Genomic DNA, 18,662 nt, shown 5'->3' with positions numbered 1-18,662 from the left:
TATTGACATGCCATGATACCTCGATCGAGGTATGTCATCTACCAGCGCAGTACATATCGGATGCCACATACATCGTGGTATGGTAGCTACCATTCCACATACCTCGATCGTGGTATGGTAACTGCCATGTCATCGGTCAACCATACCACGATCGAGGTATGTAACATCCGATGGTACCTCGATCGAGGTATGTCAGTTGCCATGTCGGATGCCACATACCTCAATAGTGGTATTTGACATGCGGCCAAGTCATCGATCGAGCATACCACGATTGAGGTATTTGGACTTGCCACGGTACCTCGATCGAGGTATGTCAACTGCCATGTCGGATGCCACATACCTCGATCGTGGTATTGAACATGACCCATGTTCAATACCACGATCGAGGTATAATCTTGGTTCGGTGGATGAAAATGGAAGACCTCGATCGAGGTATTGGCTTGGTTTGGTTGTCCGCGTGTGCCAATTTCATTGGAGACGATACCTCGATCGAGGTATTTCACATTGAAGCAAGACCTTTTTATTTTCACTCGAGGGGGTGTCACACTCCCCTGCAAGTGGTCCAAAAGTGGACACCCTTAGCTTGCTACCTCCCTCAAACTTTATGATATATAAGATCTGTTGCATTTGGCATTTTACTACATTGCTCTCATCCTCCCCTACTTTGCTACTTTTCTCCACACGCTCTGCTACTTTTCTCCACACACCCTCCTCCAACTCTTTTCCCCCCCTACTCTACTTTGCTCCATGCTCCCTCCTCCAACTCTCATCACTCATCTGCTCCTTTGCTCATTTGCTCCCCTACTCATCTGTTCCATTGCTCACCCACTCATCTTCACCATGCCTACTACCACCCCTCAATGCAACATGATCCCAATGTTATCTGCCTTCTCGTATAAGGTGATTGCGTCGCACTCACATGGAGTATAAATGCTAGCTCTAGTGGTGGACACCCTTCATTCCCACAGTCAATTCCCCCCATATCTGTATGTCACCACCTTAGATGACATGCTTACCTCTGGCCTCTTTATGGCTTTGATGTATGGGTTCCCCCTAGATGTCAACAAAGGCCTCAAGATTTTCACAACAGAGTACTCTCGACTTGTTAAGGGGCCATAATCTGAGTCCTGGCAATGTGCGTGGTCTTCGGCTTCTCCATTGTCTCCTCCATTGGCTCCCTAAAACATTTTAATACAACAAGCTAGGTTGGTAGGAATACTCAGTTGTACAAATTCCCTCTTGCTCAACGAGGCTCATAACCACTCAATAATGGCTGGATATAATCTTTTGGCCTTTAAGGCTCTCAATATATTTTGGCTTGCTTGATGTAATGATTTGGTCTCTAAGGCTCTTAGCAATTGCTAAGTTTTTATTACATTTATGTAATCTCTTTTTGTTCAATTTGAGGATTTCAATATGCACTATTGTTAACTTTTATATTTGAATGTTTATGGTCGCTAGATGTAATCTTTTGGCCTTTAAGGCTCTCAACAATTGCAAAGTTTTTATAAATGTAAGATCCACTCTTCAATTTTTTCTTAGTATAAGTTGTTAACTTTTATATAACCTGTTATTGGATGTAGATGTACATTGTAATCTCTTTTTCCCAAATTTCACTCCATGAATTGTAGTTGATTATCTGGATGGCACCACTAGGCCTCCAGTCACCGTGGTGTCTTGGAATACTTTTTCCACATGGAAACCTCTGATCACTCTCAAAATATTAACCTAACCACAATTAATTTACCACAGCTAGCCTTATCTTCCACATGGTCCTTGATAAATTCTGTAGAAAATTAGAGATGAGAGGTGTTGGATATCATTTTGAGCTAGTGATGCTCACTATTGATGCAGGTGTTCATCGCTATACTATCGTTTATGGAAGGTGCAGGGTGGCTTCTAGCTTGGGCGCCGTTTGCCTTTGCTAGGCACTAGGAGTTGTTTAGCAGTCGGTCTTGCTAGGTCATTGTTGTGCTTCATTGCTGGTGGCTGTGGTTCATCAATCGAGCTTAGTGACGTCTGTGAGCTTAGTACTCACTATGCAAGGTCTCTTTGTGGTGGTTTGTTGTGCACAACTAGAATCTTCTTCTGTCTAGCTACAAGCTGTGGTCGTTGTGGGCAACTTATGTGTGCCATGGCTATGTGGGCTATTGGGTCATGGAGGTGAGCCATAAGGGACACGTTGCAATGCTCATAGGAGCCATGAGGTTAATTACTTGGCTGTTGACATGCTAGGCATCGTTGATGAAGCTATGATGGCTATGGAGCTTGCCCGTGAGCCGATAGTCAAGGCTCTAGAGTATGTTGCAAGGCTAGAGCTTCCTCGAGAGCTGCTGAGGCACTGGTGTTGTGAAAGAAAACCCATGAAGAGGCTACTGTCGACACTTGGTGCAGGAGGTTCTTCTAGTAGGTTGTTGTGTCAATGGCCTTTTGTTAGAGATGCCTCTTAGGAGCTGACTAGGTTGTTCTCTCTGTGTTGTTTCACTTGGGCTGCCAGTGCTATGCTTTGAGATGCCATCGTATGATGCAGATTAACCTCTAAACAAGAAGACACACAAATGCCTCAACCTTGAATGCTTCATTGCTTAACATGTGTTGGAGATTCTTTGCTTGCATAAATATAAGGAGAAATACATATGTTGTGGTTGGGATGACATGGCATGAAATCTGGAACTAAAGCTAGCATTTTGAACAAGCATCCTACTAGTTGATATCCTCTATATTTGTCTCTGATAGTGCATTCATCTCTATCAAATATGACTCGATAGTTGTGTTCCATCATTTGACCAAGTGATAAGAGGTTCTTGTTAAGCTTCGAAACATAGAGTACATCTTTTACCAATCCTTTCGTACTAGTGAAATTTCATCTGCCATGTAGATGAAATTCTTATGTCCTTCTAATGGTCTCATCTCTGTGAACCATTCCTAATGTTTTGTCATAAGAGATGATGTGCCACTGTCAATGTACCAAGGATCCTTATTTGCTTGATCAACTTGATAATTGCATTCCCCTTTTAAATTGTAATCAATGTCAAGGAATATTGTTTCATTCTTCTACATATCCTCACTTGCAAGAAACATATTCTCAGCTTTATATTTTGGCATAATGACTGTGACTGGAATGTCCACCCCAATCAGTTCCTCTCCCGTGAAAATTGCCTCAAATGTTGCTAGATTGACTGACTTGGTCGTACTGCTTTTTATAGTGTCCAAAATTATGACAATAGTTGCACTGAATGTTTGACACGTTGATGGATGCATTCCCTCGTCCTCTGTTGGAATGATTTCTTCTTTGCTGATGCTAATGTTGTTGAGGATGATGTTGACGCTGATTTTGACTTTGAAACTAACTTTGTTGTTGATAATGACCACTTCGCTGAAATGATCTACCTCTACCTTTGCCTCTCCTTTTATCTGAAGCTATGAATGATTGATCATTAGAATGACCTTTGCGTGCATTGATGGCTTGGGTCCTGATGAGTTGTTCACCAAGTAAAACTAGCTATAGTTCTTCCCGTGTCAGAATTTGCCTTTGGATTGCAATACTCTGGACTAGATTCTACTATCCCTTTCTTAGTCCATTCATGATGACTAGTATCGACAACAAGGCTGCCCTGTCGGCCTCCTAGATGGTCACTCTCCATAGACGAATACTTACATGTGGATTGAGATGCTCAAAAAACTCTGCAAGATGTTGGTTGTGGCATACTAGGACATGGTGGCACCTAGTTTTAGTGCGGCTCGCAAGAGAATGCACAAGAGCCCTGTTTGTTGCCAATTGCAATATGAGTGCGAACAATGTGGTGCCCTTCCATAGGGTCGATCTATGTTAAGTGAGCCATATTCACCGATAGTGGGTGGTGTTTTTTTGGTGGTTCATGGTTTATTCTTCACTCCACAAGTGACAACGATAGCTGGGGGACCAATGCTACAGGCATAGATTGTCCAAGTCATTCCGTCCAATCCAGTCACAATGGCGGAGATGAATGTGAAGTATATGCAATTTTCCAAGGGAAGACTTATGATGATCCGATGGAAAGATCTACTAACTACAGGTGCAATCATTGTTGGAGCAGCAATCACAAAATATTAGTGGACCTGTAGTGTCCTCTAATAATAATTCACATACTTTGCCATGGACAAGCAGATTGAGATTAGGAGAATCTCCTCAAAGCCATGCAGATAGTGGTATGCAAGTATCACGAAAGGGAAAAGAGAAAGTGTGGGGGTTAAAGGTCACTGTGCCTTTACCCCAATTATGTACAATACTCAAAGACATATATAAATGAATGAAAAAGAAGATTAGGGTGGTTTTGCACCCACCAAAACTTGTGTGGCTCTCTGTTTCTCTCTCTCCTTCTTCTGTTCTTGCTTCCGTTGAGAGAACTCTCAACTGGTATCAGAGCCCGGGTGATCTAGTTGAGCGTGCATGAATGCTTGAAGCTCAGCAGCTCTGTGGGAGGAAGGAGAAGCTCTGTGGGTAGCTTTGTGGGTGACTTTACTTGCATCCGAGTGTGCAGAGACCTTGGAGGAACCTTTGGAAAAGTCACTTTGGCTTTGCAAAGTGGTTTTGAGAGCCTGTAAAGTGTTTTCAAAGAAAAAGTCGTTTTTTGAGCTTTTCCCTGTTCCATTCGATGACAGAGACTCCGTATTGACTTGTAGAGGCAACTATTGCTCGCTTTTGGTGTCCACATTACTTCAGGAGCCTGGAAAAACCTTCATTCTTGAATCTGGGATCATTTCATTGGATTTCTAACTCACTGTGTCAGTTTCTGCGTTTTTTGCCCGGGTGTTGGAACTCAAGTTTGGAGTAACCATTTGCAGATCTGACAGTTCCGGTGGACTCAGGAGGTCCTAAAACTTCTATGTTGCTCATCATTCGCACTCCGGTGGAGTTTACAAACAGCTCTGTTTCCAAAAACATTTTTTAGTCCGTGTGTTGGACCCAGTGATTGAGACCACAGTTTCCAAAACCGTCTGTCCCATTGCGTTCCGGATGCCCAAAAACCCCTACCTATCAGTTCTTGCATGATTCGGTGGAGGATTTTCAGAGTTATAGATCTCTGTGTATTCGATTTCGTCTCTCTGTTATGCATTTTTCATTCTAAGGTTTTGAAACCTTATTATGCCACATGGCAGTCGATAAGTGTTGACTCCCATTTCTCACTCATCGGTTGGGATTTTGGAGTTTTGGCAGAAGAGAGATATTTGCAGATTTTCTTGCTGATTCCGATTATGCAATGGCGCCCATGTTTTGAGGCATCTCTGGTTCTATTTTCAGTAGCAGTCATTACCGTGGGACTATGATTTCTTGAGCATACCTTATGCAGATCACTCTGGTTGCAGTTTGAGTAATGTGCGCTCATTCATGGTGTGCATTGGGTTGCAGTGGATGATTTATAGGCCATTTGGATGCATTACGGTCCTTATTGGATGCGCTGATAGACCCAAATTGCCTTGTGGGATGCTATTTTTTATGGATGCTTTGCACATGGATGCTATTTTATGCTGAGGGACAGCTTTGACACATTGCAGGTGATGCACTGATAGTGATGTGCTCTCTTGGATGAGATATTATTGATGCATATGCCAGTGGACGGTGTTTATGCTTGAGTCATTTGGCACTTATCGGCATTTTCTTTTGGGTCAGATTTGCTCATATGGATGCATAGTATATGCACATGAGTCAGATGCATCTTTTGATGCTTTGAGCTTTGAGTTTTTGGTGATATTTCAGTCTATTGTGGCATACACATTTGGATGCACCTAGTATTTGTTGTGATTCTCTCTTGCAGGCACTAGCATTTGGGATTTTGCTTTATTTGCATCATGGCATCCTCTTCCATGTCTAAAAAGGAGTTTTTCAACATTAAAAAGTTTGATATGACAAACTTTTCTTTGTGGAAAGAACAAATAAGGGATGTGCTTATTCAAAAGAAGCAGATTAAACCCTTGGCAGGGATTGAACCTAAGCCTGCAAATATGTCTGAGGATGATTGGAATGAGTTGGATGCATTAGCAAAGTCTACTATTAGACTTCATCTTGCAGAGTCAGTTTATTTCACAGTAGTATAAATGAGCAGACTACAGAAGATTTGTGGAAGAAACTGTGTGCCACTTATGAGAAGGAAACTACCTCTAATAAAGTTTACCTCATGAAGAGGTTGTTTGAGTTGCAGATGAAGGAAGGGGTCTCCATTGCTTCTCACTTGAATGAATTCAATATTATTTTCAGCTAGCTTCAGGCTCAGAAGATGAATTTTGACGTGGAGACTAAGGCAATATTTCTCTTATGTTCATTGCCATCCTCATGGGATACCTTCCGTACAGCTATCAGTAACTCTGCACCTGGTGGAGTACTGAAATTTGATGATGTTGTGGGTAGCTTGTTGGCCGAGGAGATTAGACGAAATTCTATGGATGGCAACAAGCAGGATGCAGCCTTAAATGTGCAAAGGGGCAGATCACAGTTCAGGGGGAAGTCCCAAGAAAGAGGAAAGTCTCGTAGCAAATCCAGGGCACGGAACATTGAGTGTTACCATTGTGGCAAGAAGGGCTATATGAAAAAGGATTGCTACAAGCTGAAAAGAGAGCAAAAAGATAAGAAAAAGAAAGCAAATTGGGGTGCAAATCAAAAGGAAGAGAGTCCAAGGGAGGACAAAGGAAAAGTGAAGATCGAGGAGATCAATGCAGTAACACATATGGTGACAATGACGTTCTCTTCATGTCTAGTTTATCTGTAGAGTTGCTTACCACTTCAGATGATGCATATTCCTAGGATTGGATTTTGGATTCTGGTGCTTCATTCCATGTTACTCCCCATAGGGAATGGTTCTCCACTTATGACAGTGGAAAGACAGGTTGTGTGCATCTTGGAAATGACTATGCATGTGACATAGTGGGAGTAGGTGACATAAAGTTTTCTTTTGCAAATGGGTCTACATTTGTTTTGAAACATGTGAGACATGTGCCTAAGCTGAGCAAGAGTCTTATTTCAGTGGGTCAGCTAGATGATGCTGGTTTTCACACCACTTTTGGCTTTCAAAGTTGGAAAATTCAGAAGGGCTCTATGCTTTTGCCCAAGGGTGCCAAGTGTGGGACTTTGTATCCCTTACATGTATCAGGGGTATTTGATCATGTTGTTGCAATAACTGAGCAGCCAAGCACTTCTTTGTGGCATTGCAGGTTGGGGCACATGAGCCAAAATGGAATGAAACTCTTATGCCGTTTGGGTTATGTACCGCATTTGAGTTTCTCTCATTTTGAATTTTGTGAGCACTGTCTCTATGGGAAGCAGACTAAATCAGCCCATAAAAGAAGGGGAAAGAAAGAGTTTAAAAAGCTTGATTTGGTGCATTCAGATGTATGCGGTCCCATGCCTACACAGTCATTAGGCGGGGCTGAATAGTATGTGACATTCATTGATGATGAAACTAGGAAAGTGTGGGCTTATGCTATAGCTCGGAAGAGTGATGTGTTCCAGGTATTTCAGAAATGGCTGGCCTTGGCTGAGAATGACTCAAGTAGAATGCTTAAATGCCTACAGAGACTGACAATGGTGGAGAGTATCTCTCTCATGACTTTCAGCATTTCTGTGATACACGTGGGATTAAGAGGGAGCTCACATCCCCTCGTACTCCAGAGCAAAATCCAGTTGCAGAAAAGTGTTGAGATATCAAGCTCTACCCCCGATACATCTCCTGGATGACTATCATTTATGTCACCACCTATGTTAGTTTTACTCGTGGTGTAGTTAGACTACCACGTATGTTTTTGGTTTGGGTTCACATATGAACCACGTATTCTAGGTTTTGACATATAGGGTATTTCCCTCTTCTATTGTATGGTTGTTGTGTGCAAACGTGAAGAAAGGCTTCACCCTCCAACCTTGTGTCCTCTCTCTTTTGTGTGTTGTGAACTTGAGTCTCCTATCTCTCTCTCTTATTCTTTACATGGTATCAGAGCCTTGTTCGTGGTAAGGAGCTCAAGAAAGCAAGCCAAGTTTGTGGTGTCCATTTAAGAGGACCAGTGTTGCTTTCCTATTTCGAGTTTGGGAGCAAATCTCTGCAGGTAGCACAGCCAGAAGTGCAGGAGTGCACTGTTTCAGATTGAGAGGCCCTTCGCGGTGTGGTGACTTTATTTTTTTGATTTGAGGCCGTTTCGGAGCCCGTTTTGAAGGCGGAAGTTCTTCGCAGGCACTCAGAAAAAGGCCCTGTTTTTCACTGTGCGACCACTGCGCGGCTAGTCGGTGGAAAGGTGCCACAGAAATTGCATCGTATGCCTTTGTGCAGAGATATTGGGAGTTGCAGATTCATGCCTGTTGCCTGTTGATGCAAAATCGTCACTAGGAAGTGACTGTGTGGTGAAATACCACTTTCGTCAGTGTTGCAGATCTGCCCCTGTGAGGTTTTTGCAGAAGTTTTGCTATTTGCCCTTGTGAGGCATTTGCTGTGTTTACAGGTTGCTGTTGCAATTCGTGATTTGTAAAATGTCTGAGAATTTGTCTACCATTGTCAGTGAGAAGCTTGACAAGAACAACTTCCAAGCATGGAAGTTCAGGATGACAAACTTCCTTATGGGAAAGGGAGTTTGGGAGTACATCAGTGGTGAAACTGCAGAACCAGTGTTGGGTGCTGCTCCCACTCCTGCTGAATTGAAGGCCTTTAAAGAGTGGCATGAAAAAGCCAGAAAATGCTTCTATTGGCTGTCTGTTAGCATTTCAGATTCTATGATTGTGCATATACAGGATGTAGAGACACCTAAGGAGGCATGGGATACATTGGTGAAGCTGTATAGCACAAATACCAAAGCACGAAAGATGCAGCTAAAGCAGGAGTTGCACAATGTGCAAAGGAAAAATCTGAATATAAATGAGTATTCCTTGAAGGTGAAAGGCCTTGCAGATTCTCTTGCCTCCATTGGAGCACCTGTTGATGATGAGGACTTAGTGTCTGTGACCTTGAATGGTCTTGGGAAAGATTATGCACAGTTTCGGACATCCATTGGAGTCCGTGAAACATTTCCTGATTTTCAGGAACTTATTGCTCTCTTGCTGAGTGAAGAGCAAAGGAATGGTGGTTCAGCCACCTCAACTTCTCAAGAGACTACTTTCTACTCGAATACAGGTAGAGGCAGGGGTAGAGGAAGAGGCCGTTTTGGTGGCCGTGCAGGAAATCAGAACCAACAGCAACAACAGGAAAACCAGTCCTATGGAGGAGGACGTGGTAGTTCTAGAGGCAGGGGGAGCCAAAGAGGCCGTGGTTCATGGCAAAGGAACCAGCAAGTAAATAGCAGCACAGAATTCTATTATTGTGGAAAGCCTGGACACAAGGAGAATACATGCTATAAAAAACAGAATGACATCAAAAGTGGGAAGTTGCAGCAAAGCAACTATGCATCATCAAGTGGGCATGGTGACGACAGAAATGAGCACCTTTTTGTGATGCAGCATATGGTTAACTCCATGTCAGGAGATGCTGCAGCTTGCAATGATGTTTGGTATGTTGATTCAGGTGCCTCTAACCACATGACCAGTCATGGTGAGTGGTTTCATGATGTTAGAAATTTGGATAAGCCAGGTTATGTTGAAACAGGTGATGATACTGCGCACCCAATTACGCAGGTTGGTAAAGTGCCATTGGCTATGCAGGATGGCAAAACAAAGTACTTGGCAGATGTACTTCATGTTCCAAAAATCACCAAGAACCTGGTTTCAGTTGGCCAGATGGTTGAGCAAGGTCTGCAGGTTAGATTTAATCCTGATGGATGCTTTGTTGAGGACTTGAAAATAAGTGCCGCTTGGTTGCGAAAGGCAACAAAAATGGCAGAATGTTCACCTTGGATGTTGATATGCCTGAGGTGAAAGCTGCTATGTTTGCGCATGGGAGAGGTGTCATTGCAGATATTGAGATATGGCACAAGCGCATTGGGCATGTGAATATACAAAGGCTGAAATCTATGCAAACGAAAAACATTGTTGCAAGTTTGCCTAAATTCAGAGTTGAGGGAATGCAAAAGGTATGTGAAGCATGCCAAATGGGTAAGCAGGCCAGACATGCATTTCCCAAAAATGCTAAGGTGAGCAAAAGACCTTTGGAAGTGATCCATTCAGATGTTTGGACAACCAAAGCTGCTTCTATTGGTGGATGCCATTATTATGTGACGTTTATTGATGACTATACTAGGAAGGTTTGGATTTATTTTATGAAGCACAAAAGTGAAGTGTTCAGCCATTTCAAGGCTTTTAAGGCCATGGTTGAAAAAGAGAAAGGTGTGCATATTAAAGTGCTAAGATCTGATGGAGGGGGAGAGTACTTTTCAGAAGAATTTTGTGAATATCTGAAAGAACAGGGAATTCAAAGGAAGTACTCATGCAGGTCTACCCCTCAGCAGAATGGGGTTGCAGAAAGGAAGAACAGGCATATTGCAGAAGTAGGACGGGCGATCCTAAATGAGAAAAACATGCCTGATTATTTTTGGGCTGAAGCAGTAGCAACTGCTGTTTATATTATGAACAGAACCCCCACTGCAGCTGTCCATGGCATGACGCCTGAAGAAATGTATACAGGCCAAAAACCAGATATTTCTCACTTGAAGGTATTTGGTTGCATAGCTTATGTTCATGTTCCTGATGAGAAGAGAACAAAGCTGGATCCAAAGGCAGAAAAATGCATCTTTATTGGATATGCTCTGCATCAGAAAGGGTATCGTTGTTATAACCCTTCCACCCGCAAAATGCAAGTGAGCAGAGATGTTGTTTTTGATGAAATGAGCAACTGGTATGCACCAACTGTTATGGTAGGAGATGCAGATGCAGGAAATGGGAATGCTGCAATAAATGCAGAGCAGCAATCTCAAGCTTTGAGTGGACCCAAAGAGTCCTCTACTAGTGGATCTAATGCATGGACAGGGAGATTGAGATCTAGTGAATCGTCACATGGCAGCCCTGATAGTGTTGTGTAGGTATCACATAAGGGAAAAGAAAAAGTAGACCATGCTCCAGTGTTTGATGTGTCTGCTGGTAGCTCTCATGTTGATGGAGAGTCAAGCGGCTCTGAAATGAGCCTTGATGAGGAACTTGGGATTCCGTCTATTGTTACACCTGGTGCAAGGAAAAGCAGGCATGATTTAAAGACTCCTGCAACTGATCCAGTTGTACGGAGGTCCACTCGTATTAAGTATCCAGTTGACAGGCTGAGATATGATGGGTATACAGCACATCACTATGCTTATATGGTCAAGGTTCTAGAGGAGCCAGAGCCCACATGTTTTGAGGATGCAGCAGGGCATAAAAATTGGGAAGCAGCTATGGATGAAGAGATGGCTGCCTTGGATGCAAACCACACTTGGGATTTGATGCCTTTGCCTCATGATAAGAAGGCTATTGGCTGCAAGTGGGTTTACAAAGTAAAACACAATGCTGATGGGTCTGTTAGCAGGTACAAGGCAAGATTGGTTGCCAAAGGTTTTGCACAGACATATGGAATTGACTATGAGGAAACTTTCAGCCCAGTTGCAAGGATGGCAACCGTGAGAGCAGTAATTGCTATGGCTACTGCAAAGGGATGGTCTTTGCATCAGATGGATGTGAAAAATGCCTTCTTGCATGGTGATTTGTAGGAAGAGGTTTATATGATGCAGCCAGAAGGTTATGAGGATAATTTACACCCCGATTTTGTATGCAGGTTGCGCAAAGCCTTGTATGGCTTAAAACAGGCGCCGAGGGCATGGTCAGACAAGATAGGGCAATATCTTGTCACTATTGGATTTCAGATTTCCAATTCAGATTTTTCACTTTATGTGAAAAGGACAAACAGAGGGATTGTGCTTATAGTCATCTATGTTGATGACTTGATTATTACAGGTGATAGTGATGCAGACATTAATGAAGTGAAGCTGCTGTTGAAGTAGAAATTTGAGATGAAGGATTTGGGAGAGCTGCGTTACTTCTTGGGCATTGAGGTTATTAGATCCCCGAGTGGGATATGGCTGTTGCAAAGGCAATACGGTTTGGACATGCTGTCCAAATATGGGATGACAGGCTGTAAGCCTATCTCTGTTCCATTGGAGCAGAATGTGAAGCTCAATGCAGAGACAGGTGAGCTTCTTGAAGATATTACTATGTACAGGCGCATAGTAGGTAGCTTGATTTATATGACTATAACCAGACCAGATTTGAGCTATGCGCTGTGGGGCTGGTGAGTCAGTTTATGCAGGCACCGAGGAAGCCACATTTGGATGCGGCTAGGCGCATACTGCGGTATGTGAAATCCACATTGCATTATGGACTGTTTTATGAAGCTGGGTGTGCATTACAGGTACATGGATACACAGATGTTGACTGGGCTGGTAGTGTCTCAGACAGGAGATCTACCAGTGGTTTTATGTTTTCCCTTGGGAGTGGTGCCATCAGTTGGAGCAGCAAGAAGCAGCCAACAGTTGCCTTGTCGAGCATAGAGGCTGAGTACAGGGGTGCAGCAATGGCTGCATGTGAGGTAGCTTGGTTACGGAAGCTACTTGCAGATATGGGACAGTCAGTTCATGCGGTAGTTGTCATTCATTGTGACAACATTAGCAGCATCATGCTTGCTAATAACCCAGTTTATCATGCTAGAACGAAGCACATTGAGGTGCATTATCACTTTGTGAAAGAGAAGGTTCTAGCTGGTGAGATTGATCTTGTCTATGTCAGCACTGAGGAGCAGGTGGCTGATATCTTTACGAAGGCATTGGGTACCGAGAAGCTTCACAGATTTAGGAGCTTGCTTGGTGTACGTGAGATGGATTTGAGCTTGAGGGGGAGTGTTGAGATATCAAGCTCTACCCCCGATACATCTCCTGGATGACTATCATTGGATGACTATCATTTATGTCACCGGCTATGTTAGTTTTACTCGTGGTGTAGTTAGACTACCATGTATGTTTTTGGTTTGGGTTCACATATGAACCACGTATTCTAGGTTTTGACATATAGGGTATTTCCCTCTTCTATTGTATGGTTGTGTGCAAAAGTGAAGAAAGGCTTCACCCTCCAACCTTGTGTCCTCTCTCTTTTGTGTGTTGTGAAGAAAGCTGAACTTGAGTCTCCTATCTCTCTCTCTTATTCTTTACAAAAAGATGAACTATACCATTCAAGAAAGGTTGCAATGCATGCTTTCCAATGCAAGTCTTTCTGGTGGTTTTTGGGCTGAGGCAATGAAGACTGCAGTGCATGTGATCAATAGATCACCTAGTAAGAGTTTGGATGGTGGTATTCCTGAAGAGGCATGGAGTGGCAAGAAGCCCTCTTACTCTCATTTGCATATATTTGGGTGTGAGGCATATGCACATGTGCCAAAAGAGCTTCGAAAGAAGCTAGATCCTAAGTCTAGGAAATGCATCTTTTTGGGTTATGGTGAAAGTGGATAGATGGGCTATCGTCTCTGGGATCCAGAAGCAAAGAAGATCATACGCAGCCATGATGTAGTCTTCAATGAGAAGAAGATGCATAAGACACCCATGAGGGATGTGGAAATGAGGAGAATCACTTTCCAAGATGTAAATCCACCTACATATGTTGATAGATAGCAAGCTGTCCATGCACCAAATGTGCAAGAAATGGTACCACCAAGTACTCCCATAGGTATACAATCAAGGGTAGATGATGGATCATCTATTGGTGGAAATGATGAGCCAAATGTGGCTGATATGCAGGTGGGACAGCAAGCTGAAATGCCCTTGAGAAGATCATCTAGAGTATCTAGACCCTCTGATAGGTTTGTTCCAGGGGTAGACTATGTGATGCTTACTAATTGCGGGGAGCCTTCTTGCTACAAAGAGGCTACGATGCGTGAGGATCAACGCAAGTGGGAGTATGCTATGCAATCAAAGATGAGTTCACTTATGAAGAATAAGACTTGGGACTTGGTTTCTTTGCCACATGGAAAGAAAGCATTGCCATGTAAATGGGTCTACAAAATGAAGGTCACAGGTGATTATGTGCTTAGGTACAAGGCCCGTTTGGTTGCTAAAGGGTTCAGGCAAGAGAAGGGTGTGGACTTTGATGAGATATTCTCTCCGGTTGTGAAGATGACCACACTTAGATGCATGCTTGGACTAGTGGCAGTAGAGGATATGGAGCTTATGCAGATGGATGTCAAGACAGCTTTCTTGCATGGGGATTTGCATGAGGAAATTTACATGGTGCAGCCGGAAGGCTTTGAAGAAAAGGGCAAAGAGCATTTAGTTTGCAAGCTGAAGAAGAGTCTCTATGGTCTTAAGCAAGCACCTAGAGAATGGTATCAGAAGTTTGATGCTTTTATTCGGTCCCAGGGTTTTAGAAGGAGTGAAATTGATCACTGCCTCTACACTAAAAGGGCTAAGGATAGTAGCCTGCTAATCCTGGCACTATATGTGGATGATGTGCTATTGGCTAGCAAGAATACTTATGAGCTAGATGCATTAAAGGCCAAGTTGCATGAGGCCTTTGATATGAAGGATTTGGGATTTGCAGGTCATATTCTTGGTATGCGCATCACGCGTGATCGGAGTAGGAAACTCCTTTGGCTTTCACAAAAAGAGTATGTTACAAAAGTATTGCAGCGTTTCAATATGGAGGGGGGAAGGCAGTGAGTACTCCATTGCCTCCATATGTGAAACTGAGTCATACAGATAGTCCCAAATCAGAAGAGGAGAGGGCCATGATGGCCAAGGTTCCTTATGCATCAGTGGTTGGGAGTCTTATGTATGCTATGATAGCTACTAGACCAGACATTGCATTTGCAGTGGGAGTTGTTAGCCGGTATCCAGGAAAGAGGCATTGGGAGGCAGTTGAGTGCATCATGAGGTACATGAAGGGTACCAAGGAGATGTGCATCTGCTTTGGTAAAGGAGACATGCGTGTACTTGGGTACACAGATTCAGACTATGCAGGGCATGTGGATAGTAGGAGATCCACTTCTGGTTATGTGTTCACCTTTGCAAGTGGTGCAGTGTCGTGGATGTCTCGTGCACAGAAGTGCATTGCTTTGTCTACCACAGAGGCTGAGTATGTTGCAGCCATAGAGGGTTGCAAGGAGGCTATGTGGCTTGATCAGCTAGTGGGAGATTTGGGGATTCATATAGGTGTACCGACATTGCATAGTGATTCCATGAGTGCTATTCAGCTAGCACAAAATCCGGTCTTTCATGCAAAGACCAAACACATTGAGGTCAGGTACCATTTCATCAGGGAGGTACTTGAGGACAAGCGCATAGAGCTTGTCAAGGTTCATACTGATGATAACCCTGCAGAGATGCTGACGAAGAGTCTACCTAGTCAGCGGTTTGAGTATTGCCGTGTATTGATGGGCATTGGATAGTATGCTCACTGGTTGTTCTCCCTTAAAGGCACATTGTCCTTTAAGTGGGAGGTTGTGGGGGTTAAAGGTCACTGTGCCTTTACCCCGGTTATGTACAATACTCAAAGACATATATAAATGAATGAGAAAGAAGATTAGGGTGGTACTGCACCCACCAAAACTTGTGTGGCTCTCTGTTTCTCTCTCTCCTTCTTCCATTCTTGCTTCCATTGAGAGCACTCTTAGAAAGTAGATCAGCCCATGGTTGATGTGAATACAGGTCACTCTTATGTGGATGGTGAATCCAGTGGCTCAGAATAGAGCCTTGATGATGAGTTGGGTATTCCTTTTGTTGTTACACCTAGAGTAAGGAAGACAAGGGATGTTTTGAGAGCACCTAGTAGTGAGCCTATTTTGCATAGGTCTACCAAAGTTAAGTATCTTGTGGATAGGTTGAAATATGATGGATTTACAGCCATTCACTATGCCTATATGGTCAAAGTGATACATGAACCAGAACCCACTTCTTTTTAGCAAGCCATGGGAAAATAAAAATGGGAGAAAGCCATGGATGCCTTGGAAGCAAATGCTACATGGGAATTGGTGCTTTTGCCTAAAGACAAGAATGCAATTGGCTGCAAGTGGGTTTATAAGGTGAAGCACAATGCAGATGGTTCAGTGATCAGATACAAGGCAAGATTAGTTGTCAAGGGATATGCACATACATATGGCATTGATTATGAAGAAACATTCAGTCCGGTTACAAGGATGATAACTGTAAGAGCAGTCATTGCTATGTCTGCATCAAAGGGATGGTCTTTACATCACATGGATGTAAAGAATGCTTTCTTGCATGGTGATTTGCTAGAAGAGGTCTATATGGAGCAGCCACCAGGTTATGTGCATGCTGTTAATCCTGAGTTTGTTTGCAAGTTGAAGAAAGCCTTGTATGGCTTGAAGCAAGCACCCAGATCATGGTCTGACAAGATAGGACAGTATCTTGTCACTATTGGCTTTCATATTTCCACAGCAGATTTCTCACTTTATGTGAGAAAAATAGAGAAAGGTATTATGCTGCTTGTCATTTATGTTGATGATTTGATCATCACAGGTGATAGTGATGAAGATATCCTTCATGTGAAAATGCTATTGAAGCAAAAGTTTGAGATGAAGGATTTGGGAGAGCTGCGTGACTTCTTGGGCATTGAGGTGATTAGATCCACAAGTGGGATATGGCTCTTGAAGAGGCAGTATGGATTGGACATGCTATCCAAATATGGGATGATAGGCTGTAAACCTATTTCAGTTCCTTTGGAGCAGAATGTGAAGCTGATTGTAGATGTAGGTGAGCTTCTGGAAGACCCTACTATTTACAGACGCATAATAGGAAGTTTGATTTATATGACTATTACCAGGCCAGATTTGAGCTATGCTGTTGGGTTGGTAAGTCAGTTTATGCAAGCTCCAAGGAAATTGCATTTGGATGCGGCTAGACGCATACTGAGGTATGTGAAATCCACATTGCAGTATGGACTATTTTATGAGACTGGGGTTCACATATAGTTGCATGGATACACTGATGCTGATTGGGCTGGTAGTATTTCTGATAGACGGTCTACTAATGGATATGTGTTCTCTTTTGGGAGTGTTGCAGTCACTTGGAGTAACAAGAAATAGCCTACAGTTTCCTTGTCGAGCATAGAGACTGAGTATATGGGTGTAGCAATGGCTGCATGTGAGGTAGCTTGGTTGCGTAAGCTACTTTATGATATGCATCAGTATGCAAATGGGCCAGTTGTCATTTATTGTGACAACATGAGCAGTATACACTTGGCAAATAACCCAGTCTATCATGCTAGAACAAAGCACATTGAGGTGCATTATCACTATGTGTGGGAGAAGGTTCTAGTAGGTTTTATTGATCTTTTTTAGGTCAGCACAGAGGACCAAGTAGCTGACATATTCATGAAGGAATTGGGTGCAGAGAAGCTGCACAAGTTCAAAGACCTGCTTGGTGTGCAGGAATTGGGATTGAGCTTGAGGGGGAGTGTTGAGATATCGAGCTCCACTTGTGATATGCCAGGGTGACCGTTGTGCATTTATATCACCGACTTGTTAGCTGCAGATGTGGTTGGTACACTGCCCATGAATACTAGCTAGATGACAACTATCTTTACATACTCTAGTTAGTGGTTTAGTTAGTATGCCACCTTAGTTATCTGAGTTTGGTTTGAGACCCACATATAGGGTTCACCTATTCCTTTTGTACTAAGAGAGAGTTCTTTTGGCTTTCACAACTAAGAAGAGGAAAACTACTTTTAGCCTCCACCTTTGTGTGTATTCCCCCATTGTGTATGTGAGAAAGCTGCAAGTGAGACTCCTTACTTCTCTCCCACTCTCTTCACATCCATATCCTCTTCTCCCATAAGTCCAAGTATGCATCTAAGTGTGGTCATCTTCACAAATGGAGATAATATCCCACCGAAATCTACACCCTTCTCTTGCTTGAACCCTTTAGCAACCAAACAATCCTTGTACTTAGGCACATCATCATCTGTGAACTTCATCTTGGAGACTCATTTACATGGCAATGCTTTCTTTCCATGTGGAAAAGAAACCAAGTCCCAAGTCTTATTCTTCATGAGGGAACTCATGTCTGTCTGACTACATAGCATAATTTCACTTGCATAGCCTCTCTTTAGCAAAAAGGCTCCCCGCAATCAGTAAGAAAAATATCTTCGGTGGTCTAGACATTCTAGTTAATCTTCTCAAGGGCATTTGAGCTTGTGGTCCTGCTTGCATATCAGCTACATTTGGCTCATCATTTCCACCAATAGATGATCCATTATTTGCCCTTAATTGTGTACCTATGGGAATACCTGGTGGCACCATTTCTTGCACATTCAATGCATGGATAACTTGGAACTATCTATCAATGTATGTAGGTGGATTCATATCCTAGAAATTGATTCTCCTCATTCCCACATCCCTCATGGGTGTCTTATGCATCTTCTTCTCATTGAAGACCACATGATGTCTTTGTATGATCTTCTTTGATTTTGGATCCCAAAGACGATAGCCCATCCCTTCACTTTCACCATTACCCGAAAAGATGCATTTCCTAGACTCAGGATCTAGCTTCTTCCGAAGCTCTTTTGGCAATTTTTCATATGCCTAACACCCAAATATATGAAAGTGAGAGTAAGAGGGCTCCTTGCCACTCCATGCCTCTTCTAGAATACCACCATACAAACTCTTACTAGGTGCACATGCACTGCAGTCTTCATTGTCTACTGACCCCACAAACCACTAGAAAGACTTGCATTGGAGAATGGTGCAGTTCAT

At 43.0% G+C, this 18,662-nt stretch overlaps 1 protein-coding gene across 1 annotated transcript in view; it reads left to right on the top strand.

The window, feature by feature from the left end:
- The first annotated feature begins 2,228 nt into the window (after window positions 1–2,228).
- LOC147886340 (uncharacterized) overlaps window positions 2,229–18,662 on the top strand; it is a 30,567-nt gene continuing 14,133 nt past the window's right edge. The window contains exon 1 of the mRNA XM_087395227.1: window positions 2,229–2,397. Coding sequence (XP_087251353.1) covers window positions 2,229–2,397 — 169 coding nt within the window. The remainder of the gene's footprint in view (window positions 2,398–18,662) is intronic.

Source organism: Dipteris shenzhenensis, chromosome 24 (assembly GCF_047967505.1).
Source record: "Dipteris shenzhenensis isolate YYH24624 ecotype China chromosome 24, Dip_SZ_1.0, whole genome shotgun sequence".
NCBI lineage: Eukaryota > Viridiplantae > Streptophyta > Polypodiopsida > Gleicheniales > Dipteridaceae > Dipteris > Dipteris shenzhenensis.
This window is presented reverse-complemented; position numbering and strand designations above follow the sequence as displayed.